This window comes from Melanostigma gelatinosum (assembly GCF_949748355.1).
Source record: "Melanostigma gelatinosum genome assembly, chromosome: 17".
Lineage (NCBI taxonomy): Eukaryota > Metazoa > Chordata > Actinopteri > Perciformes > Zoarcidae > Melanostigma > Melanostigma gelatinosum.
This window is the reverse complement of record NC_136650.1, coordinates 2,127,093-2,155,033: the sequence shown is the minus strand read 5'-3', so window position 1 is coordinate 2,155,033 and position 27,941 is coordinate 2,127,093. Positions and strand designations below refer to the sequence as shown.

Here is a 27,941-nt window from a genome sequence, read left to right as displayed (position 1 = left end):
GGGAGGGGACAAGGGTGAGGAAGAGCGCCCTGGTGGCATGGGAAAGTCACCTCAGAGATGGATCTGAAAGGACGGGAGGGGATGGGAGGGGTGGAGGGGATGCATAAGAAGGGGCAGATGGTGCCTTTGGCTGCATGGTGGCTGGTGGGAATTTTGGAGAGGTTACTGTGGGTTAGGCACAAATAAGCATAGTCACAACACTATTGTCACAATTGGCCCCTTCCTTCAATGGAGGGTCTCCTAACTTGACCCCAGCATCCATTGCCAGTGTTCTCCTCCTCAGCTGGGTATTGTTGTTGCCCTCTCTGGCTGGATGGCTCGCTGGCATCCAGCCTCCAGCCTTCATTGTGGCTGGCCTTCACTTAAAGCGTTATAGGCCTCGAAACCAAATGCACCATCAATCAAATTAGGTGGTTTCTGGTGTTGAGTGTGGTTTTTCCGGCAATTCTGGTAGGGTACTCTGTGACTTGGTGTCCAACAGAGCCAGATGTATTTGCAACAAACAGCCAATGTGCTGTATAAGTGTAGACCCCAGCTATTGCCACATGCCTTGAGTCAGTGTGTCAGTATTTCTAATACCACACCGTCCTCTCAAGTCCCTTTTGGATCAGAACTCTGGTCAACAAACATATATTTATTCATGTCCATAGACTGAGGCTGGATATACAACATCATCATTTCAAGTAAGCAGATAGTCATACAGCCTGTCTCTGTCTGATAACCTGTCCTTCTCTTTCACCCGTCTGCAGGTGGCTGTTTGGCCTCGGAGCTGTCTTTCCTGCTGGAGCCAAGTGATGTGATCGCAGTGAGGGAACGCCCGCTCATGCTGGATTGTCGGGTGCAGGGTGAAGAGCCGATCATGGTCACGTGGCGTAAAAACGGGGTGCCTTTACCCACCAGCCCGCGGGTTCAGGTGCTGGCAAATGGCACGCTGTTCATCCAGAGCTTCCAGAAACGCAGAGAGGGGAGTGACGCGGATATGGGCGAGTACGACTGCGCAGCCCAAAATCGCTATGGCATGCTGGTCAGCTGCAAGGCCAAAGTCCTTTTGGCGTGTAAGTGTTTGATTGTGCAACACAGCACATTACTGTTACATTCTATATAATTGTTATGTCATACAATTACATGCACTCTAAAGCAGTGTACTTATTACAAGGGGACGGGAAGAAGTAATGTCACTAGTTATCTTATTCCCGATGAGCAAATGAGTTGAGTCGGACATTTGAGAGGAAACGAGGAAGTGATTGGCATTCAACAACGATACATTATCAGTTCCTACAGCTACGCCAATGAGTTATGGAAATCGTAATTATGAGATTCTCATCTCATAATTACGGAAACAATCTAATAATCTCGATGGTGATATTGTAATTATGAGATCCTTTGTGTAATTAGGAGATGACATCATAATAGAATAACAACATCAGTAGTTTATTTTTTTTGATTAATTAATACAATTTCCTTCCATTCATCATCAATATCAAAACATACAAGTTCACTGTAATGGGTCGTTGTCAGGATTTTAGAAATACTGAGATCATGAGTCCCCCAACAGCCCACCAAACACCATCATTGTTCAAACAGTTATACTACATATAACTACAGTTATACTACATATAACTACAGTTATACTACATATAACTACAGTTATACTATTTGGATTCATTGTTAATTATTCAGTTAACTATCCAATTCTATTTTCTGTAAATCTTAATTTCTTGTTGGGAAAGTGTATTGCTTGATTGATTATTGACCAATAAATAGTCAAATGAACTATAACCTAGAAATACTGGAATCTGTCAATAACACACCCACCATGTGTAGAATGTTCTATTGTAAAGGACATGACCTCTGTGTACTCACAGTGACCTCTGTGTACTCATAATGACCTCTGTGTACTCATAAGTTAGGAAGTGAGGATTTTATTGTCATATACATATATATACACGAAATTTGACTTCTGCATTTGACCCATCCCTGTATCTATCAGTGGTGGGCCGTCAGGGCCTGCAATGCCTTCTCTGCTGGCCTAAACAGAATCACAAAGTTATATCTATTTCATAATTTAATAATTTTTCTTAAATACACTACATGTATTATAATTTATAAAATATTTTTCCCATTATCTTATGTTCTCATTGCACAGCTCCTGTCTTCCTCAGTTGCTCTGCTTCCAGTGCAGCTTGTTTTAAGTCGAGCTTTTATCCAATCAGATCTCACCTCTGTGTCTCTAGGTAGAACAGAGCCAGAGGCCTGCAGACTCTCACCTGCAGCCAGTGCAGATTAAAGTACATGGGGACGATATTGTTGATTGTTGATTGTCACAGTGAATTTCGGCTTTTGCATTCTCTAAATGCTCGAGCGTTATTCAAATGACTCGTACCGAACGGTTTAATACAAAGACGTACATAGTTACAGCCTTAACAATGAATAACAGCTGTGGCGCCACAATGTGGTTATAAGGTGGTGTTTCAGCTGCAGGACAGCAGTGAAGGCCCAGGTATAAAATGCACGGCCCGCCACCGGTATGTAGGGAGCAGTGGGCTGCCATTGATCGGCGCCCGGGGGTTCGGTGTATTGCTCAGGTACACTTCGACACGTCCCAGTCGGGGATCAAATCGTTGACCTTCTGGTTCCCAGACGACCCGCTTAACCCAGTGAGCCACGGTCGCCCCTAATGACCTATGTGTTCTCATAGTGACCTCTGTGTACTCATAGTTGTGGCCCTTGTCGTAATAGTTTACTTCATTATATAACACAAGCAGTTATGGCTGGTAAGATGAAGTAGCACATTTTTGGTGAGACTGCAAATTTTCAAGATCACTAAGCTTTATTATTATTATTTTTCATAACCTGATTTTGGCCCCATCCAGTGATGTTTGTTTATTAGCTATCTATAAGAAGGAAAAGCTTCATTGTATGATATTATCATATCCTGTAGGAACGAAGCTCCAAGTTGTTACCTCAAACTTTCTGGGGTTTTGTTTTGTTATGATGAAGATTGTACCAAGAAAATCTAAACTGAATTTGATCAAAGGCCATTTCCTCAGCCATTTGAATGTCCATATCCCTGCACTGCCCACAGGCCATAGACCTGCACAGGGAGCAGAGGATATCACCACATCTCTGTCAAACATCCCACAGTCTTTGTTACCAATGGTACTTCACACGGTGAACACCTCTGCATCATACTTGGCAACCCAAGCCCCCCTCGGATCTTTTGATCCTTTGTTTGGAACAGGCGCCTTACAAAGCCTTCGCCAAAACATACCGGCTTCTCATTACGGAAAACCTGTAAACTACTCTGCTCAGCACATGTAGGTGTGTACAGTAATGTACATGTGATGAACACACACACACGCACACACACACAAACACACACACACACACACACACCTGCACTACTACAAGTTCTTTATGGTTAATCCAGGAGAATTATAGACACCTCAAGGTGGTCTTACTTCAATGCAATGTGTTGCCATGGTAATGCTTTCTCATTTCCAGAACCCCCCTTTGTGGTATACACCTCTATTGATTATGGCCACGAGGTCATTAGGAATCCTGTGTATGTGTGCATATGTGTGTGTGTGTGTGTGCACTATAAGTCTCTAATGTACTGAGCCACTTGGAGGAGAGAAAAATATTGATGTGAAAATCTGTGTGCAGAGATTGCTCAATGGATTATGAAATGAAATGAAACTATTTTACAGTTTTGATTGAAAAAGTTTTGATCTGAAAATGTAAAATATTTTCTGAAACAGCATGGCATGCTACACCATCCCAGTGTGTTATAGCAATAGCAGATTGTACATGAAAGGCTGATGGAAAATCCATTTCCATGTTCGTTCTCTTCAGCAAACTTGGAAATACCAGGAGACAGAACTGGCTTTCAGTTTGAAAATCTAGCAGAAGAGAGGAGATAAAGAAAAGAGATAGAAGCAAATCATCTCCACCAATATGCTCCAGAAACACTGGATCTTATACTTCCCATAATGTAACCTATAGTATCTTTTTGTTAGACCTTCCCTGTCCAGTAAACTCCCACCTCTACAAAAACTCATACACTCACTCAACCACAGCTCATCATTATGATGTCATCAGGGTTATCTTCTCAGACTTGACAAAGCTCCTCCAGAGACACAGTAGACACTATAGCCTACTAAAAACATTAAGCAGTGGCAGCCTGGACTGGGAAACTGATCATCATGTCATGTCATGCAATGCTTCAAAATAACATCCATATTCAGTGTCTGATTAGGGCTGATCTTTGTGTGGCTTGCTCCTCAGCTCTTCCAAAGTTCCACACCCACCCTCTGTCCATGTCTGTGGATGAGGGAGGCGTAGCTCGCTTCCAGTGTCAAATCAACGGAGTACCTGAGGCCAACATCACCTGGGAGAGAGACAGAGTACCACTCAACACCACCGACAACAGGTAACACCATACACACTATTCGACTGTTAGCAGCATTTTAGCATCACAATATCCCTAAAAACTTGAAACCACTGCTGCAGTGTAATCCAGATCTCCACTGTGCAGCTGTATGCTCCGACTACGTTCCAAAGACTTACAATTTGCTACTTTCGTTGCTAGAGAAACTGCACATGAAAGCTGATTTGTAAATCACTGTGTACAGTTTCTAGCCTACCAACACATTCTCACTCCCAACTCGCCAAATACACGCCTGTTGGTCAGTGGTCCTCTGCTTTCGACGATGCTGTTTTGGATGTGTCAGAAGCAACAGTTTCCAATTATCACATGCATAGTAGCTTTTCAAATTAAACTTCCAACGGAGGTTAACTTCGTTTTTAGGTTTACATATACAACAAAACTACTTGGTTTGGCTTGGTCTGGGTTAAATGACGTATTTTTCTTATGCATAATAACTAGGTTTATTGTGTAAAAAAGTACGTAAGTTACATAATAAAACTACTGTTGAATACGTCGATGCTGATTTGGTTTCCCATGGATGGACATGAACAGCAGGTTGAAAAGTCCAGTGTCTGTTTGACCCGTCCACAACCTTTCCCACCCACCAACCTCAAGTGGCTCAGATGTCTAATACTGACGCTTGTGTGCTACTTGGGGTGTTACTTTTCATTACAAGATAGATTAAACATGTTTAAACATGTCCTGTATGGGACATATACTGTATATACAAATGTCTTAAACATGTTTTTACCTGCACACATACCTCTCCTCCCTGTCCAGATACACTCTCCTGCCAATGGGTATTCTCCAGGTGACAGGCGTGAGGCAGGTGGATGCAGGCGTTTTCCGCTGTGTGGCCACCAACCCCGCCAACACTCGCTTCAGCCACGAGGCCATGCTCAACATCACTGGTAGGTGGACACACATGTAGCATGTAGTTAAAGAACAAGGGTTAGTTATTCCACTCCCTCTGGCTCGAGCTACGTTATTCATTCCTGCATGTATTAACAGGATGTACCTGGAGAGGTAATTGTCATCACCGTATCTCAGATTGTTTTGCCAACTTAAGATGTTCCCATACATCAGTCCTCGACTGAAACAGAAATTGCTTTTATCCCAAAATGGAGGCTTTTACAACTCATCACTTTTTGTTTTCCATCATCCTCTCAGGTGGAGCTCCCAGAACCTACAAGGAGCCATTCATCTTGTCAGGACCCCAGAATCTGACCATCACCATCCATCAGACGGCCATCTTGGAGTGCATCGCCACAGGAAACCCAAGGCCCATTGTTTCCTGGAGCAGGCTAGGTACCACTGGAAATTTCTGATGGACTGTCAATGTACTTGATTGGAGGAGAATTAATGATGTGCAGTTTTAAGCATGTTTTGGTTTTTATTTCACAAACCATCTCTGAATGTCTCTGTGTCTGTGTGTTCATCAGACGGACGCTCCATTGGAGTGGAGGGTATCCAGGTTCTGGGGACCGGGAACCTGATGATCTCAGATGTTTCCCTGCAGCACTCTGGTGTGTATGTGTGTGCTGCCAATCGGCCCGGCACCAGAATGAGACGTACTGCACTCGGACGACTCGTTGTACAAGGTGAGGCCATGCAGAGACATACTGCTCAAGTGTTAACTCTCCTAGAGCGCCTCACTGGCCGTACTGATCCGTACTGACCATTGATTCTGTATTGACTAACTATTTGGAGATACTCTTCTTTGCTACCATATGTACATCAGGTGAGAAGATGGTTAGAAGTTATCATTTCTCTGTGTCCAGTACAGACAGGGCCATAACCAGCATTTCAAAAAGACTGAGGTTATGAGTCATAAATTCCCTGTTTATTGTCTGTCAATTTCAAAGGCTGTTGCAAAAACCCTATTGATACATCCAGTAACGTCCTTCTGGTGGTCAAATACTAAATCAATTTATTTTGCATGAATTTCATTGAAGTAAATGCATAACGTCTGTAGATTTATCATTCATTTATATCAGACTTAGCCTTAAAAAAATATGTGGAACTGAAGAATGTAAACCTTGTTAACACCAGTGGTGGGCAAGTTACATAGAACATGGACCGGAGATGTAACTTGAACCTGAACTGTTCTCAACCATGATAAAGATCTTTACACATACAGATCTTTATGTACTGTCTGTTCATGAAGTCTTTGACCGTGTCGTGAGCTAGCTTAGCAACATGCTGGTTAGCCAGCTGTGTGTGTTCTTAGCAGAACGGCTGGTGACGTTGCCGAAACACGAATCACGAGTCTTTGTAATAGAACATTCTTCAATTTGATGATGAATGTATTTGTAGAGATATTAAGTTGTTGTGTGTATCTAGCCAAACAGCTACCGTGGTGCTACCGTCAGTGTAATGCAGCATCTAGGTGAGGCCGATGGGATAGCACGGGTTTATGATCATTACTGCGCAGACTCTGGCTCCAAATGACTTTCAGATTTCCAGATATCAGCACCAGTATAGAGGATATCTGTGTTCACTTCTGGACAGTGGGAGGAAGTGGAGACATGCCATCTATCCTTATGTACAGTCTATGTACTGGATACACAGAGATGGAACTGATGAAACCTCAAATGTTGGACTGTTCCTTTTATATAAAAACACATTAGTGCAGGGCATGATGCATTCAGGGAAGGGAGGGCTGAGTGAGGATGAATTAAATATACTACAGTTTGAATAGTTTGAATTATACATTGCCATATCAAAAGTGTCATGTTGTCATACTGTACACACTGTTTTGTGAATTGACAGTCTGATATAGATGCATCCTGTCCAGAACACCTGACAATGTTGCAGCCTTTGTTGACCAGGCGTGCGTGTGCACTTGACCATATTAACTGGCGGCGGTGGTGAGGGGAGAGGAAGGAAAGGGTCAATAGCAAAGCTCCACCCTTTCTTGCTCACCTTTGCCCCGGGTTGTTAAGTGGGGGTGTAGGCTGGGAGCATTGGCCAGCTGTATGGTGGTGAAACTACCGGTGTGAGACCCATCCCCACCTCAACCACATGCACACCCCTCGCTAAGCACTAACACCAGTGTTCAGCTGTGTGTGGGAGGAGGGGTCGGGGCTCTCTATGACGTGGCTCGTCCATCACCCTACAGATGTCCATACACGTATATCACTTCTCACAGTCAATAGCTGTGTTTTAATTAGCTGTCCTGAGGCCGGCTCAAATAGCAGCTCCCAGAGCGTGAGAGTGCACACAAGACAGAAACAAGAAGAGTGTTCAAGTGTTCAATTTGTAATGACCAGGCTCTGATTTCTCTGTTTGTTGTCAGTCATGGGAGTGACCTTTGGTTAGCAGAAAGGTTTAACACTTAAAACTATAAAACATATACACATCCCTAAACACATCCGCTTTCTACAGCGTACTGCATACAGACAGTGAGTACATTACTGGTACATTCACCAGTTTATGCATACATTTTACATAACTTTTTGCATGAAATAAAATGAAGCAAAAGTGAAAACATATCTGTTCTTACTTAAGTGAAGGATGGAAATACTTATTTTACTACTGTACAAGATATTCGACCTGCACAAGATCATTTGGATGGTACTGTTATTAACTCTGTATTTCACTTCAATAAAGTTGGGGGACTTGTGAGAGAGAGACAGATTAATAATAGAATGGTCACAATCTGTGCAGCAGAGGCCGATATTTTCAAACTTCTAGTCTTCAGTATGGGTCAAGCACCAAAGCATCCTACATTTCCCATAATGTAACCATTAGCATATATTTATTATGCCCTCCCTTCCGATTAAATGTCAATACCTCTCAAACTTTATGCAGACACTTTAGTTATGAATTATTAGTCTCCAAAACCGAGTTAACATAACCTTAATGACATCATAAGGGTTATTGTTTCCGACTTTGTGAAGCTGCTCCAGATGAATACAATAGATAACATGAACGGTGAACCGGCTGAGTACTCCTCATGACCAGTACATTGAGCTTCATGTGTAACGCGGTTGATGTGCCTCTTTTACAATTCTAAAGCAGACTTTTGTTGCTGCTCATCTTGAGCGACCCTCAGTCTGTCGAGTAAACACGACTCTGAGGTCTCCTCAGCACAGTTTGAGACGGCTGCTATAATCAAACTATTGTTGAGAGAAGTCCAGGATATACTCTATACTCTAACTTCAGACAGTGTAAGAGCTGAAGCACATTCAATTCTTGTATTCTCAATTACCACCAATCTATATTCATATAATTAAGCTTTACCTTCATCCATCACCACTCTGTTCTTGTTGTGTCCGACTCTTTGAGCAGATCGATCAACACTTTCCCTGTCACTCTCTCACAGTGATTGGCAGTGGCTCTGATGTAGAGCCCGCTCTCAAATATATTCATTCATTTATCAATTTGCTCTCTTTGGTTATCTGGGAGCATGACCACCCACACTGTGGTTCAGAAGAGGAAATGAAATGTCGTCATTCTGCAGCGGTGCGTCCAAAATGAGATTTTTACAATAAAGCTGTTGACGATGCTCAATCATAATCAGGTGAGATGAATCTCTACTCATTCCTTTAAGAACACTGGGTCATCTTCGGAAATACTGTTCAAATCACCGTGTACATTGTGTGTCACTTTTAATGTGACATCATATTGCAGATCATGTCATTTTATGTCTTGTATAGTAGCACATATGGGATAAAACATTACTTTATAGCTATTCCTATATGTTGGAAGTGTGTTTAACATTTATGGGCTACGATAAGTTTCAACAGGATTCACATCTTGTGAAATAATGCTTTCAAATGTGCAGGAAAAGAAGTGTAGTCGTAGAAAACAAAAATGGTGAGTTTACACATAGAATCTGAGAAAAAAAGAAAAGCTTCTGTGTCCACCTGAGTACACATCCACAGCAGAAAGCTGTTCAACACTAACGTTAGATATGCATGGATACAAAACAGTTAGAACATTTCCATTGATTTGTGCACATTTTATACATTTTTATGTATCTTTTCTTTACATTCACAAACTTATATGTTGTTGTTTTTATTGAGGATTCAACCACAGGCTTTGCAATTATTTCATCACTTCACAGGCTGTAAATATAATCTACACTTATTTGAGCTCATAAACCAATAGAAAGAACATTTTAAATCTATAAAACATGCTCTTTTTGCAAAAAAGTGTTCCATTTTTGCAATTAGACATAATAAAACAATAAGAACATGTTTCTTCTGCATTTGTCTTTTGTTACGGTCAAATCCTCCAGTACAGAGACGCTGTGAAGATGTTTCTGTTGTCCAGCCGAAGTCAAGTTGGGGGGGAACCAGTGAGACTGGCTGCTGTTTGTCATGAGAAGGTTAGCAGAGGTCTGTCTGTGAGTGTGTGTGTGTGTGTGTGTGTGTGTGTGTGTGTGTGTGTGTGTGTGTGTGTGTGTGTGTGTGTGTGTGTGTGTGTGTGTGTGTCCACGGTCATGGTCACAATGAAGGGACAAAGAAGACAACATACAAAGAGATTTTTTAAAAAAAGGCCAGCTAGACGGTCAATGCAGGGTGCGAGGTGCCGGAGGGGGGTCCAAGGGGAATTAATGACCTGCGACCTCTGACCCCTGACCTCGACAGGAGGATGCAGGGCGTATGTGTGTGAAAACGGTTGGCGTGAGGGAGGAGGCGGTGGCGTCAGGACGGACAGATAGGGAGGTGGATGGAGAAAGGAGGTGTGGTCTCAGGGTAAATTAGGGAGAGCAGGAAGATGAATAGCATCCCGGCGGAGGGGTCATGGCAACCAGGGTGTCACCACGGAGAGGGAGACAAAGGATGGACAGCCATTTTAGCGAATGGTGCGTTAAATACGCCCATCCCTCCCTCCTTCCTTCCTCCTCATTTCTCTGGACTCGTTTTGCAGACGAGATGAGCTGCGGATCTTTTATCATGCAGATCCCAGTGAGGGCCTCAATGCACTTCTCACATATAATGTGAACATCGTAAGTATCACGCTGAGCCACATAACTTCTTCCCCAAATGTGGTGAAAAATCCATTCAAACGGGTACGTATGGCCAGGCTGGCAGGTACATTTATTTAGGGGTGTAGTTAAGTACACGTTCAATGTAGTGTAGCTTATGTCCGCTCCGGCAGTGAAAGATGTGGACTGAATAAAGCAGAACACTATCTGGCCAAATGTGGTCGGTGTTACAAACACATATGAACACTACAGGTACTTTACTGAACCATTTGTATTTCATGTTTCTTTATACTCCACTTGATCTTAAATTGAAATATTGATCAGACAGCTGTACTGGTTTGGACTTTACACACAAAATACATGATCATCCTCCAAGTTGTTTCATTCCTGTAGATTAAACCAACAATGCTGCTTAAAATGTATCCAATTGTTACCGGATGACATCGTTGTTTCCAGTTAACGTCCTTGGAAATAGTTATGAAGTCATGAAGGACCCTTAAAAAAGGCAGTATTACACATTAAAATACTCTTTGCAGCTTAGTGCAATCATATTTAGAACTTCTAATGTTCCTCGGAGTACTTTCATCTATCAGTATTTAAATACATCCACTGCTCATACATGTTGTACCTGTACTGCCATTTTAACAGTTTTATGGCTCACACATATGTAAATGTTCAGTGCCTGAAGTATGCCCCCCCCCCCCCCCCCAAATATAAAAGAAAACAAACAAACATAAAAAGAGGTTACGAGGTGAGGTGGAACTCCAGGTCAACAGAATCACCGATCAATGCAGAGTATGGATCGACTGATGAGCGCTCAGCTGAGGATGCCTGACACTTTCTAACATGATGGTGGGACAGCTGAGCAGATGAATGGGTGGACAGCTACCCCCCCCCCCCCCCCCCGAGAGATAATGAGCACACACACACACACAGCAAATGAAGTAACAATGCCTTAAACATGAGCTTTTACTATATATGCTGGTGTCTTGAGCTAATCCATGATGGTCAAACTGCATTACAGTGCAGTGATTACACCACAGCCTTCATAAATACTATTTCATTTGTGATTGTTGGCAGCTGTTTGTTAAATCATACACGGGGACATATGATTTATTCTTAATCACTGCACGAAGTGTATTAAAGGAATACTTCACGCCTGTGAAAACTCCACGGTGAAGGAAGAATCAGAAACCAGAGAATACAGATGAAGTAAACATGCTGCATCAGAACAGATCCGTTCACAGCCTCCCTAACCCTAACCCTAACCCTAACCCTAACCCTCCCTAACCCTAACCCTAACCCTAAGCCTAACCCTAACCCTAACCCTAACCCTAAGCCTAACCCTAACCCTAACCCTAACCCTAAGCCTAACCCTAAGCCTAACCCTAACCCTAACCCTAAGCCTAACCCTAACCCTAACCCTAACCCTAAGCCTAACCCTAACCCTAACCCTAACCCTAACCCTAACCCTAACCCTAAGCCTAACCCTAACCCTAAGCCTAACCCTAACCCTAACCCTAAGCCTAACCCTAAGCCTAACCCTAACCCTAACCCTAACCCTAACCCTAAACCTAACCCTAACCCTAACCCTAACCCTAAGCCTAACCCTAACCCTAACCCTAACCCTAACCCTAACCCTACGCGCCATAATCCAGGTCTCCTTCATGCAGGTGCATGCTGACTACTAGTCACCTTGTTGTGTTTGTTGTTTGTTTTTTGTGTAAGTTTTAGATGTGGGTTGTGTGTATATACATTTATTATATGTTAAATTATCTTTTTATATTTTTTACATTTTAAAGCACTTATTACGTAGTTTATTTTGTTAAAGCACTTATACATTTATTATTATCGTTTTATATAACTTATATCAGTGTTTTAATTTTATTTATACTTTTATTTATATATTTGTTGGGGAATAACTGTGTGTGATTGTGCTTTTATTCCTTTGTCCCCTTGTTTGCCTGCTTTTTAAACTCCCCTTCCCCTTTTAGCATCTCCTCTCCGTCTGTCCCGCTGGCGGTTGCTCTGCTGTCAGGCTGTTTTTAATAAAATTGTTTCAATTGCTTTTTATCCTCAGGGTTTTTATTAAAGCCTTTTTAAAGGACAGCCCCCTTGTGCCAGTGCCCCTCGTGGCCCTCTTAGGAGGGCCCCGCTCTTAACCAAACCTAACCCTAACCCTACACACTATAATCCAGGTCTCCTTCATGCAGGTGCATGCTGACTACTAGTCACCTTGTTATGTTTGTTACATTAGGATTAAACCCATCAAACCATGACTTGTTGTTTTTGTAACCATGACCAAGTGTTGTGGCCTGAAGCTGAACAGCGTTAACCTCGAGGCATCGTGCGTTTGCGTGAAACGAGGCTGATATGAAACGAGTTATGAAATGTATTTTTGGTTCAGAAACCCAAAAAACTGACAGCACCACGTCTTTACCGCACCAGGTCTGCTCCTGTGATGGTACAACACAACAACCACACACACACCTACAGTGTCATTTCACGCTGTCTCCTTCACGGGTTCCTTCTGGCTCAGATTAACTGAGCTGGTTCTGATAAAACTGCAGTGATGAATGTGTCATCTTGACCCCCCCTCCCCCAGCTCATGGATGGATGGTTGGGGGGTGGCGGGTCACAGAAGGTGTTGAGGTCAATAGATCAATGAGATGCTGAGCGTGGGCTGAAGTGGGAGGGGCTTTAGGGCTTAAGGAGTGCTGTCCATATCCCAGCATATGCATGTCTGTTGTGCCTCTAGTACTGAACTGGGTGTCAGGAGGATCAGTCAACCCTGCATCTAGACAGCCGAGGACTGGCTGGGGTCAGCAGGCTGCATGTGTGTGTGTGTGTGTGTGTGTGTGTGTGTGTGTGTGTGTGTGTGTGTGTGTGTGTGTGTGTGTGTGTGTGTGTGTGTGTGTGTGAGAGTGTGAGTGTGAGTGTGTGTGTGAGTGTGTGTGAGTGTGTGTGTGTGTGTGTGTGTGTGAGAGTGTGTGTGTATGCGTGTGCGTGTGAGTGTGTGTGTGTGTGTGTGTGTGTGTGTGTGTGTGTGTGTGTGTGTGTGTGTGTGTGTGTGAGAGTGTGAGTGTGAGTGTGTGTGTGAGTGTGTGTGAGTGTGTGTGTGTGTGTGTGTGTGTGAGAGTGTGTGTGTATGCGTGTGCGTGTGAGTGTGTGTGTGTGTATTATAAAGGCAAGGCAAGGCAAGTTTATTTGTATAGCACATTTCATTGATTAATATATTAATTGAACGTGGTTCAATTAAAGGCAGCAGCAAACAGAAAGGTCTTCAATCTTGATAAAGGGACCTGACTACCCTTTGGGGTTTGCAGAGACCTCCACGACACAGAAGTTAAAGCACAGACTGTGTTTACTATTTCATTTGATCTGGGTGTTGTTTTTTAATTCCACACTTATTCTGTTCTGCTGAGAACATGAGTATATAATTAATATATGTAAACAAATTCCAAGATTACACAGAATTCCTGAAAGCTGTCAGTCCTGCAGTCTGAGGATGTGATGAACTGTATTCAGATCTGTTGATAACTTAACATGCAGCATTGGATGTATTGTTATAGAGATTATAGCCCAAAGCTAAGAGTTGCTGCGATTGTGATTTTTGAAAGTCTGACCTGCCGATTATTTTTTTTGCCAATTCCGATCTTCTCTCTAAGACCTAGAATTGACATCAAGGCTCTAGACTTTCTTTCTTTTTTACCACCGTCCCAAAATATAGTTTCAACCGTCCTGAAGTCAGTCAATTCTAGATGTTATCCTTTTCCTTAATTAGTGTCATGTATGCTGGTTATTTGCATAAAAACACACGAGTCAAATGATTATGAAATAAATGATTGTATCTTTATTCTAATACTTGCTTGGATTTTATAAATGGGGTATTATACGCTGCTTAGAGCCAGTTTTATGAAGTTAAACGGGTCATATTTCATCTCTAATATCTATTCTTCACTGCTCTCAAACATCATCATCAAACATGATTTATTCAAGTCGCTGGACAAAAACTAGATTTTACAAAATTTCACACGAACAAATAATGATGTCTGAGTCTGTTATGTAGATTGATAGTCCGCCTCACCTCCCTCTCTGCTTCTCCTCAGCTCCTCCTGAGTTCCTGCAGTGGCCGCAGTCTGTGTCCAAACCAGCAGGGGGCAGTGCCGTGTTCACTTGCGTGGCCCAGGGTGTTCCCGAGCCTCACCTTATCTGGCTGAAGAACGGCAAGGTCCTGATGCCCGGACGCACCGTCAAGCTGACCAACAACAACAGGTGGGCGATGGCACTGCTGACCTATAATGTAACTATGGGACGTTTCCATTTCATTGAGCAGAAACTGAGGACAGGAGACTTCAGTCCCTCCATCAGCTCTGCACAGTATGGGCAGCCACACAGAATGGTTATTTAAATACGTAATTAAAATATCACGGTAACCCAAAGGCAGAGCCAGCAGTAGAACTACTGGTGTGAAAGAAGGCATAATTATGATATAAAGTTATCACTTATATTCAAATGTATAAAAGAGAGAAGGAGGCACAGGCCATAGCGGTGGTTTTAGAAGCAGGCAGCAGATATGACAGAAGCATAGAAGAGGCTTATCTGAGTTCCTCTGCAACAGTCGCAGTAGTATTGTCAGATGCAGGCCTTAGTTTTCTAAAGTCCAATCTATGCATGTCCCATTAACGCACAGAAGTCTTTTAACCGTTGTACATACAGAGAGTGGGCTCACTGAGCCGGTATCCACGGCTCCTCAAACGTTTAGGGGCCAGGGAGATTTTCCAAGGACTCCCTTATCACATATTAAGCATATGCATATGCTTGCTGCATTTTGTACTCTTAGATGGAATCATAAGTCTTTGTATTCTACAACTTTTCAACCATAATACTTTAGACCTGTTTCACAGTGATGAACAGAAACATAGTTCAACATGAATAAAATGAGATAATCTCACAGCGGGGATGTTTGTAATGTTACTGAACGCTGATACCACATATATGGCAGTGGTAGTATTAGTAGCAGTAGAGCCGGTGAAGTTGCAGCAGTATTACGTGTAGTTGTACAAACTAACTCCATGTTTTTCCATCCACTCCCTGTACGGATGTATCAGTGCATTGATGCAGCTGTGTGTTGTTATCTGTGCAGCACTCTGGCTCTGACCCGTATCAGTTCAGAGGATGAGGCCATCTACCAGTGCATCGCCGAGAACAGCGCCGGCACCAACCAAGCCAGCGCCCGTCTAGCCGTGGTCCAGGCTAAAGACCTGCCCGCCGCCCCGCAGGGCCTCACGGCCTGCGCGCTGTCCACCAACGCTCTGCAGATCACATGGAGCCAGCCGCCGGCCACCGTCACTGACAGCATCATCGGATATGTCCTGCACATCCGCAAGATAGGAGGTGAGTGTCTGCACACACACACACACACACACACACACACACAGCAAGAATCCTGTACTTCAAATGCAAACATGTTTAGTTGTAATAATAACTAAATCTATATGCCTGTGTGTGTGTGTGTGTGTGTGTGTGTGTGTGTGTGTGTGTGTGTGTGTGTGTGTGTGTGTGTGTGTGTGTGTGTGTGTGTGTGTGTGTGTGTGTGTGTGTGATTCAGAGCCTGACAGTGTGGAGCTGCAGGAAGCCATCAGTAAAGGTACCTTCCAGCATGATGTGACCAACCTGGAACCAGCTACCACCTACTCCCTCTACCTGAAGGCGTACTCTCCTCTGGGAGCCAGCCAGCAGTCCCGCACTGTGGTGACCACAACACTAGGGGGCGGTAAGCGCACGAAACACTGAAGGAACCGTGGGGGGTGCATTCCTGCTCTGCTTCCTTATTCATGTTGGTCATTCACTTCTACACCACAGTGGATCATATTGGTCATGATCCAAAAGATGAGAGAAAAGAGAAGATCAGTGAGAATAATATAAGATTCCAAAGTCCGGTATTCAACATTAGACAAGCTGGAGAAGTCATGTTGAAAACAAAAGAATCTAAACACAAGACAACTGAAACATCCCGAGATGCTCCATAGTGCATGTTCACTCAGATGACTCTTGCATCACATGATGTTGTGGGGCAGTCAAATGAGTCACAGTGCAAAAACGTACACACATTACGGTACATTACATGTTTCTGAAGAAACGACGTGTGCTTAAAAGGTGTAAAAACATTTTTTAATTCGACCAAGTGGTGTACACTAAATCCTTTGTGAGTTCCATCTGATGTTTAAAGAGCACATTATGTAACCAGAGATCCAATCAAATGAAGAGAAATGAGCCGCTTCCATATATAAATAGTACATTTAGTACAAGTTTATGAGTCTATTTATGCAATAACATCACTAACTGGTAAATTAAAATTGCTCTGGTATAAAATGAAAAATGCCATCCCTCAATGGGTTCCTTCATAAGTCGTATGAATGTTTCTTTACTGTTGTTGGCTGATCTGTGCTCTTCTATATTCCCGTGTCTTTGTTGAGCTGACTCCACTTCCTGTCAGCTGCTGCTGACCACAGTTCTCAACCAAACCTGCTCTGTTCTCATTATCTCTTTTTCTTGTCTCGTCTATATCAGCTTGTCTCTTTCTGTCTCCGCTCTCCAGTGCCGACCCCTCCCACCTTCTTCACCAAAGTGGTGAACTCCAGCGCCGTGCAGGTGCTCTGGGAGCTCCCCAGTAAGGCCGGCAAGGCTGAGGGCTTCAGGCTGTCCTACCGCAGGGTCCCCCATGCCGACTTCCAGAGGCCCATCCAGATGCCCTCTCACATCAATGCCCACACCATCTCTAAGCTGGGTGTGTGTGTGTGTGTGTGTGTGTGTGTGTGTGTGTGTGTGTGTGTGTGTGTGTGTGTGTGTGTGTGTGTGTGTGTGTGTGTGTGTGTGTGTGTGTGTGTGTGTGTGTGTGTGTGTGTGTGTGTGTGTGTGTGAGGTAGCTGAGTATGATGGTGCTAAAACACAACGCACATCCTCTGACATGCCTCAAGTTAACCATAAATCATTCTCTTTTAAAAACATGCTTTCAAACTCCTGACTGACTCTGTTTCAGAATCCGGTGCAGTGTATGAAGTGAAGCTGCTGGCCTACAATGGTAACGGGGAGAGTGACTGCTCCAAGAAACTGGTGTCGCTGGCAGAGGAAGGCGTGAGTGACCAAGCCACTGGTGAGTATGATCACAGACCGGGTGCTCTGACACCTGTGAAGGCTGCAAACACATGTACTAATTTACAACCTAAACACAACTTAAACCTTCATGAATAATATGAATAGACTATCTTAATGAAGCTATTTTACTTAATATATCATCAGATGCATATAGTCTATATCAAAAGAAAATGCGAGAGCGAATCAGACAAGATGTAAAAGTCAGTAAACTCGAGCTACTAGTGAGTTCTGTTGGAAGAACATAATCTAATATTCTGGGTCTCCAAAGTAGAAATCGCTGATCATCTTCATATTTCTGAGCTCATCCTCATCAAGACATTTGGAAGGTGATTGCTCTTTTGACACATTATGCCTGGGCAAAATGTATGGCATAGGAGGAATAACTCTTTAAAGTTCTATTGGCTGCTAGACAGAAAGCTTTCACACTGAAATGGCTGCAAGCAAACATCCAAAGGACCACCAGACTGCAATGCTCAATTCAATGAATCGTATGGACTGTCTGACCTTTGCCTTAAGACTATAATATCAGCAATAGGACAACAAATGGAGCATTTCTATGTGTGAAATGTGGCTGAGTCTCAGGCGTTTCCCCGTATGATGGAAGGATGCTCCTCATTGGTGCTGGTTTGCTTCCAGGAGGGGACAGTCTGTGTCAGTGCAGGGACGGAGAGGCCTCTCTTGGCAGCATCGTCATTGGCATCCATATAGGCACCGCCTGCATTATCTTCTGTGTTCTCTTCCTCATGTTCGGATACCGTCGCAGGTAAGTGCCAACACACCGTTCATCCTTTTTTACGATGTGTTTATACGCCATCGATCATTTAGTTATTATCCAATGAGCTATGCATCATGTTTACTGTCAGATGCAAACCTGGACCAGGTGTCTTCATTGATCAGTTGGACTGGCTTTTTGAAAATGCTGCACCTTCATGAATTATTCTTCAGCTATGCTAATGTAAGGTTATGCAGAATGTGTACTCATAGCTGCAATCTGTTTGCAGTCTGTTTTGCAGTAAAGGGACTCAGGACAGCTGGTCCGTACCAAGAGACAACACGGGACACAACGGCATCCTTAAAGGTGGAGCAAAGCGGCCCAGTGGGGAGTCAGCGCCTCAGGTACTCGCTCTCTCTCTCTTCCTTTATGAAGTGCAGTTTCACTACACGTTCAGGTATTTGTTTTAGTGTAGCAACATGAAACAAAGTATTGTATTGAATCATTATGCTCTAATGCCACTGGAGGACAAAACTGTGCATCAATAAACTGCCCCAAAATTCTACATTCATATTTATTTTCCACTTTCACTGAGTTAAATCTTTTAACCAACTTCGGTCCTGATCATAACTACCCAATATAAATGAACCCTTCAAATGCCAGGTTGGTTACATTATGCCATTGCTATTTTTTATGAGATAAAAAAAGAATGACTTCTTATACGAAATGATTTTATGCATAGTATAGTGAATGATATATGTCAATGATAAGCATAAACACTGATTTTGATACATTGCATGAAGAGATGCAGTCTTAATACAGCAACCAGGGAAATCGCATGCATTCGCCCCACAGGGCACACGTGAGACAACAGCTCAACCGTGTTGGGAAATAGTAAAAAGTACATTACATTACATGACATTAAATTACATTACACTACTTTACATTACATGAAATTAAATTACACAACATTACATTACATGAAATTACATTACACTACATTAAATTACATTACATTACATTACATTAAATTACATTACACAACATGAAATTACATTACACTACATTAAATTACATTACATTACATTACATTAAATTACATTACACAACATGAAATTACATTACACTACATTACACTACACTACATTACATTAAATTACATTACACAACATTAAATTACATTACACTACATTACATTACATTACATTACACTACATTACATTACACTACACTACATTACACTACATTACATTACATGAAATTACATTACACTACATTACACTACACTACATTACATGAAATTACATTACACAAAATTACATTACACTACATTACACTACACTACATTACACTACATTACATTAAATTACATTACACTACATTACATTACATTACATTACACTACATTACATTACATTACACTACACTACATTACACTACATTACATTACATGAAATTACATTACCCTACATTACACTACACTACATTACACTACATTACATTACATTAAATTACATTACACAACATTAAATAACATTACACTACATTACGTTACATTACATTACACTACATTACATTACACTACACTACATTACACTACATTACATTACACAAAATTACATTACACTACATTACACTACACTACATTACACTACATTACATTGCATTAAATTACATTACACTACATTACATTACATTACATTACATGAAATTACATTACACTACATTATACTACACTACATTACACTACATTACATTACATTAAATTACATTACACAACATTAAATTACATTACACTACATTACGTTACATTACATTACACTACATTACATTACACTACACTACATTACACTACATTACATTACATGAAATTACATTACACTACATTACATTACACTACATTACACTACACTACATTACATTACACGAAATTACATTACACTACATTACACTACACTACATTACACTACATTACATTAAATTACATTACACAACATTAAATTACATTACACTACATTACACTACATTACATTACATTAAATTACATTACACAACATTAAATTACATTACACTACATTACATTACATTAAATTACATTACACAACATTAAATTACATTACACTACATTACATTACATGAAATTACATTATACTACATTACACTACATTAAATTACATTACACAACATTAAATTACATTACACTACATTACATTACATTACATTACACTACATTACATTACATGACATTACATTACATTACATTACATTACATTACACTGCACTACATTACACTACACTACATTACATTACATTAAATTACATTACATTACATTACACTACATTCAATTACATTACACGACACTACATTACACTACATTACATTCAATTACATTACATTACATTACACTACATTACATTACATTCAATTACATTACACTACACTACACTACATTACATTACATTCAATTACATTACACTACACTACACTACACTACATTACATTATACTACATTACATTAAATTACACTACATTACATTACATTATACTACATTACACTACATTACACTACACTACATTACACTACATTACATTACATTAAATTACATTACATTACACTACATTACATTACACTACACTACATTACACTACATTACATTACATGAAATTACATTACATGAAATTACACTACACTACATTACACTACATTACATTACATTACATTACACTACATTCAATTACATGAAATTACATTACACTACATTACATTACATTCAATTACATTACACTACACTACACTACATTACATTATACTACATTACATTACATTACACTACATTACATTACATTATACTACATTACATTACATTCAATTACATTACACGACACTACATTACACTACATTACATTACATTCAATTACATTACATTACACTACATTACATTACATTACATTACATTACATTAAATTACATTACACTACACTACATTACACTACATTACATTACATTATACTACATTACATTACATTCAATTACATTACATTACACTACATTACACTACATTATACTACATTACATTACATTACACTACATTACATTACATTCAATTACATTACACTACACTACATTACATTATACTACATTACATTACATTATACTACATTACATCACATTACACTACATTACATTACACTACATTACATTACATTATACTACATTACATTACATTACACTACATTACATTACATTATACTACATTACATTACACTACATTACATTACATTATACTACATTACATTACATTACATTACACTACACTACATTACATTACACTACGTTACATTACATTACACTACACTACATTACATTATACTACATTACATTACATTACACTACACTACATTACATTACACTACATTACATTACACTACATTACATTACATTACACTACACTACATTACATTACATTACACTACATTACATTACATTATACTACACTACATTAGATTACATTACACTACATTACATTACATTATACTACATTACATTACATTATACGACATGACATCACATTACATTACATCACATTACATTACACTACATTAAATTACATTAAATTACACTACACTACAGTAGACTAGGCTTCACAGATGAACTGTTTGATAGTCTCATTGTGACATAGTGGACAGACGTGGTTAACTCCAGTGGTACTTTGATGCGCTGCTTGTGTATGTCCTAAATACTGCCATATTTCAATGATATCTGATTCCTTGTCTTTCTTCTATCTTGTCTCTTCCTGTCCTGTTCTTGCTGTGAGCAGGTGGTCTGTCCAGCGCAGTACCAGGTTGTCATTGAGCAGCACTTGTCAGGTTTGCCTGGCACGGACACTGGCTAACACTGGTCAATATTATCAACATCCACATCCCTGTCCTCCCCGCAGTCTGCTCCTCACTTAGGAAACCCAAGCCTCCCATCAAAGTGTACCTTCTGTGCCCTTTGATGGAGGACAGTCATAGGTTTAGTCTGCCCAAAACCTGCTGCTAGAAACCTGACAGTAGCTTCCATAAAACTGTGACAGACTGCTTACAGAGCTAGGATACATCCTGGCCCTTTACCACCCCGCCCCATCCTTCACCCTACCTCAAACCAAAGCGTATTGCCTTTATTGCCTGTGCACATGCACATGTGCATGTAGAAAAAGCCTTCACAAGAGCATTGCCACACCAGATGAGGTCCTGTCATCTTCTTTTCGTGTGCACACCACAAACACTCGTTGCTTTTCCAGTGGGAGTCTGTTCCATAACCAAAATATTATATTCCTCAGATCTCCTCTGGTAAGCTGACTTGTGGAGATGGGCACTATGGTCTTAAAACCACAAATGAAGCCATTATTAGTGACAGAACGCTTGACTTTGCCTTCAGTTCCTCTGCAATAAGAATGGGAAGAAACACAGTGGCCTTTGCAAACGCCTTATGAAGGTGATATGAAATGATTGTCTATCACCGTAGGAGCCATTTAGAGGACAGGCATTCTTTACTCCTCACCCCAAATCTGCACACCTCCAAAGAAAGCTCCCTCAGTCTGACAGGAATGTCTGAGCCATAGTTGAGGCCAATTCTAGCCTGATTGTGCTGCTTGTGCTAGCCTACCTCAACCAAAAGATAGGGAAACCCTTTTCTTGAGCAACTATTCCCTTGACCACTGCCACTGTACTGTGCCAGTCACCATCCAGGCCAGTCCAGAGAGGGCTCACCAGGACCACAACCAGGGAGAGCAAAACCATGGGAGAGCCTGAATTAAGCCTTACTGTTCCAGAGATCAACGAGAGCCTTAACAACCTCCTGTTCTGTTTCTGATCTGACATCAGAAGACACCAAGGACACCTCCATTATGTGGCTATCCATGACTTTCAAATACCCACAAGTGTCTATCTCCAAAGACATGTTTGTGCAGAGGATATAGCTCATAGAAAATATGGCCTTTAATGAGTGCTTCATGAGCCATTTTTCTTCTATGAAGTCCGTCAAAGAAAATAAGATCTGCACAAACAGGATGCGTGTTTGATCTGCACAAGCCTCGTGGCACACTGATGTTGTACAGACTGTTTGAGGCCATGCTGCCGGGCTAACGCTCCAGATTCTACGTTGGTCACTCTTGGACCTCGATGACTGAGTTGGTGGCGGAAGAAGTTTTGAGGTGATACTTGCCTGAATGCACGGACGAGGCTCGTGTTTCACCTGTCAGCCGATCCAAAAAGTTCTTGTAAGAAAACCAAGCTGAATGATTCCCAAAGACGTAAACGTTTTCATGCTTTTCTTTATTTTCCATTAGAGAAGCACTACATTTTCTCAAACATGTTTTGGATTGTTCCTGTTTGAAGGGGTCGCCTGTGTGTAAAGTGCTTTAACTGAACCGAGCCAAAATAATTCTCATGCTTTTATTATCAGTTTAAAAAGTTTGGTCATTGCAGGTGCACCCTTCAACATGGAACTGTTTCTTCTGTTGATCCTTACATTGAAATTTTAAAGAGTAACCAAATGAAGATGTCAGATATTTTGAAAGACTTTCTGTCAGTACTTGCTTTCTTTTTTAAAGTAGTTGAATTCTTGCCAAATATTTAGCTATCTTAAAGAAATATGTAACCAAATACCTCTACATTTATAACATTCAGAGTCTTTACCGTTACACTTCCTCATAACCAAAGCACAGCAACATGCTTGTGAGCGTGATTATAGATATGTGTGTGTGCGTGCGTGCGTGCGTGCGTGCGTGCGTGCGTGCGTGCGTGCATGTGTGTGTGTGTGTGGGAATGGCTAGTAATAGGTGAGCCATGACGGCAGCAGCTTTGAGAAGAAACACAACTTGTTTATACATCTTCATTTAAAGTCCAGCTGAAATCTAATTTTAACATTGTTTGTCTTCAAAGGAGAAATTTAATTCTATATTTTTACACAGTTGTTTGGCATTAATACTTTGTAGATATCCATTCAAATAACTTCATTGCCATTGTATTGTAATATCACCGTTTTATCGCTGACACTGACTAACAGCTACAAAACAAGCACGACACACGAGGAGGCGTGTACAACGCTCAACAACCCTTCTCCTTCCTTCCAGTGATAACTAATAACATCAATCATATCATTTTAAAACTCCTGGCATAATATGTTTCACTGCAAAGCGGAATATTTGATTGTGATTTCAGATGGACTTTAAACAGGTTTCCCAAGTTCGCCTCTTGACTGAAGAAATGAATATCTTATGAACCAAACCTCAGCATCCACAGTCCTCAAGGTTGACCTGTTATCTACCAGTGTCTTAGCTTTAGAACAGTAGAACAACATACATCTCCTCTCTGACACAACTGAAAGCTGTTAAACCAGTGCGATACCAAAAAGTGTATTGGATATGGATGACCCAGGTCATGTGTTCCTGTAGTGTGTGTGTGTGTAGCGGCTGCACTAGTGTTTCAGATGTTTGCCTCTTTTCTTTTCTTCTTCCTGCTGTGCACAGGAACAGCTGCCAAAGCAAATGTTTGCTTTTTTTGAAAGGTTATTATTGTTATTGTTATTATTAGATCGGATGACATTAATTATGATCATTTCAAATGTTTTTTTTTCGACATGTGGATGATATGAAAATGATTGTTAGGATGACCTTGTGATGGCCTTTGAGCAAGTGATGTGAGTTTTCCAGAGACACTAGATTTAAGGCTGGAAAGCTCAACTCATGTTCTGCCCTGAAGACCTGACTAGAAGAGAAAGAACCACAAGAGAAGAAAAAAAAAGTAGGAAAGTAGAAAGTGGCTGCTAGGACCAACGCTTTAATGATTATAAGTGCGTCTGTTCTCTTAGAGTTCCACAGGTGTATTGTAGCCAACTGAACACCTACAGCTTTAACCTGTTATGACTGAGGTCCTGCCCATAATGAAAAGGTTTGGAGGTGAAGGACTGACTGTGGAGAATCTGCAGCTGTGAGCAGAGACCAAGCTGTGACGTGGAAGGCTTTCACACAAAGATGGAGTCAGTTCAAATGACAGAAACTCTCAGTTGATGTTTTATCTACCAGGGTGTGTCTGTCACTGACGCAGTAGAGTGGACGTGACTGAAATCGCCTACAATGATACAATGTCAACTTTGCAAATGAATAAATTCATTCATGAGGGATAAAACACACATTGGCTTCATGCATCACACACATGCTGATGGTGTTTGGCCTGGTGTGACCAGTCGTTTAATGTTGTGACTTCAGAGACATGTTACTGTGTTACTGGCATTACTCAGGATGTTCAGCTCTCTACTTCCTGCCGAACAGCTTGGTCTCTGTGTGGCTGCAGACTGCTCTACCTGAATGTCTGGACTAACTCCCAACCGTTCTCCTTCCTAGATCACATTCCAACATGCCTAAAACCAAATAAAGAAACATTTTTGAATTGAAGTTTGTCTATCTAATGTTCTTCTGTTAGCGCTCAATAGCTTAGCTCAGTTAGCAGAGTGATAGACTGTCTGGGTCAATCCCACGTCTCACCGACTGGTTGTCCATGTAATGTATCGGTTATGATACTTTTGTAACTATTAACACTACTTTGACCCTTGACTCCTGCCATGGTAAGTTGAAAGTTACTTTGAGCAAAGAAATATTTACATATATTGCATATATTTGATTGCCATCATGACTTAAATGCAGTCAAATGTGTTGTAATTTGGTATTTTTTGTCATCGTAAAAAGAAAGGAAAATGTGTAATACATACATATTAGATTCTAATCAGTAACTTTGAGGGTGCGATGAATGCAAGTAACACAAATACGTAGTTTTCTGCTCAGGACTTGAGAATTAAAGTCCAAAACATTGGAAATTCATTTTTAACATTGGGAACTTGTGTATCTCTTCCTGACCCTTCCTGGTGGATGCTGTGTGTTCGTTTAGTCTCGTACCCAACAATTCTGTGTCACTGATGTAGAGTTCCCCACAGCTGTCACATGTGATGTTGTGATGATGTCATACACCACTCCAGGGTTCCTGTCAGACTGTAGCAGCGGAGATCTTAAGATGTAGGATACTTTGTGTTTGGTGCGGCGTCCTTGTGACTTAAAGACTCGGCTGGACCATCTTACTCTCCAAACACATTGGAGAGTCCAGCTGGGACTGGGTGGTCCCTGCTGTGTTAGCAGTGTCCCTCCTGGTCTTGTCGGGTCAGGATTCTCATCATCTACTCGTTGGCCTGAAGTAACCTCTGGTTCTGAAATGTGTAGCCAACGCAGAAGTGCCTTAAACGTATTACATCCTCAGTAAACATTGTAAACATGAGTTTATGGTCTCAAGTCTTCTTCAATACAGCATGATGTTCATTTAGTACATTATGCTCCATTTAGAGTCACACAGACCATAAAGCAGGGGATGCTTTAGGGCGGGGCTACACAGTGATTGACAGGTCTCTACCACGGAATTCTCCAGTTTGGGTTTTGTTCTTGTTTTCATCTTAGAACTTTAACCCTTCACAGTGTGGACAGATTGTGGACGTTAATTGTAAACTTTTGGTTACCAGAGAATAGATGTCTTTTTCAGAGTTTGGTTGAGAGTTTGGTTGAGGGTGGAACTTAGTTCCACCCTCTCACAGAGAAGCAAGAAGCCAGTATCCAGTAGCTTAAACCCTCAACTCAATAAATAACTCCAGTCGAGGCCGATGAATGTTTTTGAAGGTTTACTGAATTAAAGTGTGAAACTAAACAAAGGTACAATCATTATGCAAATATAAAAAGAGGTGATGAATGTATTGAATACCAGTCAACAATGGAATGGAAATTAGCATACTTGTCGGGAATCTGGTGCACGGAAACACTACCAGTTTCGGCCACATGGGCCGCAAAAATCGAACCACATTGAAAGTTCCTTGTAGTAACTTTAAGTAACAGAAGTACAGTAAAATAAGTAGAAGTCAACTTGAGGTCTCACACGGCACACCACCAGCAGTCTGCTGGGTGAAAGCTGTTTGTTTGACCGATCCATCCCCAGGGCGGATCTATCACCTCTCTCTCCTGAGGAAGCTCCTGATGCAGTTAAAAGCTCTGAGTAAGTGGACCTTTAGTTCAGATTGTTCAGCCACACATGAAGTTATATCGTGTCAGGACTCATGCTGTACTAATTCCTGGTCCAAACATGACGATTTCATGCAAGTTAAATATAGTCCATCAAACCAAATATCATGCCTGATTCATTCAGGCTGCTCAGCAGTTCTGTGACTGATTTTGGAAGCTAACCAAACTGCAACCACCCTCACACATCATCATTCATACAACACACACAACTACTCTGGAAGAATTGTTCACTGCATCTGTCACCATGTAGAGTGGTGAACATAGATAGACTGATACAATTCTACACACACAACCATGTATCAACACTTATTCATGTTATAAGTATTCAGAAGCCTGACGTGACAGGCATGACTGAAACACGGCACAGCTGTCCAGAAGACTTTGAGTATATATTAGATTCATATTTTACATTACACATCTTTGCACAAATGGAAATGTTGCTAAAGTCACATCAGGACATTGTTGCATACAAATAGCACATGTGTTGATATGCATACAGCTTGCTGGCAGACAACAGGTCTGCAGGGTTCCACTCAAAAGAGTTGCTGTAGAAGGCAAGAAAAGCCAAAGTTGTCCAACTTCCATCACGGATTAGCCTTCACCACTGT

At 41.1% G+C, this 27,941-nt stretch overlaps 1 protein-coding gene across 1 annotated transcript; it reads left to right on the top strand.

The window, feature by feature from the left end:
• Nucleotides 1–757: 757 nt before the first annotated feature.
• LOC306791102 (immunoglobulin superfamily DCC subclass member 3) lies at nucleotides 758–22,131 on the top strand (the record flags this gene model as incomplete). Its single annotated transcript, XM_079287728.1, has 13 exons — nucleotides 758–1,055; nucleotides 4,288–4,432; nucleotides 5,210–5,340; nucleotides 5,600–5,737; nucleotides 5,872–6,030; nucleotides 14,477–14,642; nucleotides 15,514–15,764; nucleotides 15,979–16,143; nucleotides 16,969–17,157; nucleotides 17,410–17,523; nucleotides 18,162–18,288; nucleotides 18,527–18,641; nucleotides 22,057–22,131. Exons 1-13 carry the CDS (start codon nucleotides 824–826, stop codon nucleotides 22,129–22,131), a joined length of 2,007 nt encoding a protein of 668 aa, XP_079143854.1. The 5' UTR covers nucleotides 758–823.
• Nucleotides 22,132–27,941: the final 5,810 nt, after the last annotated feature.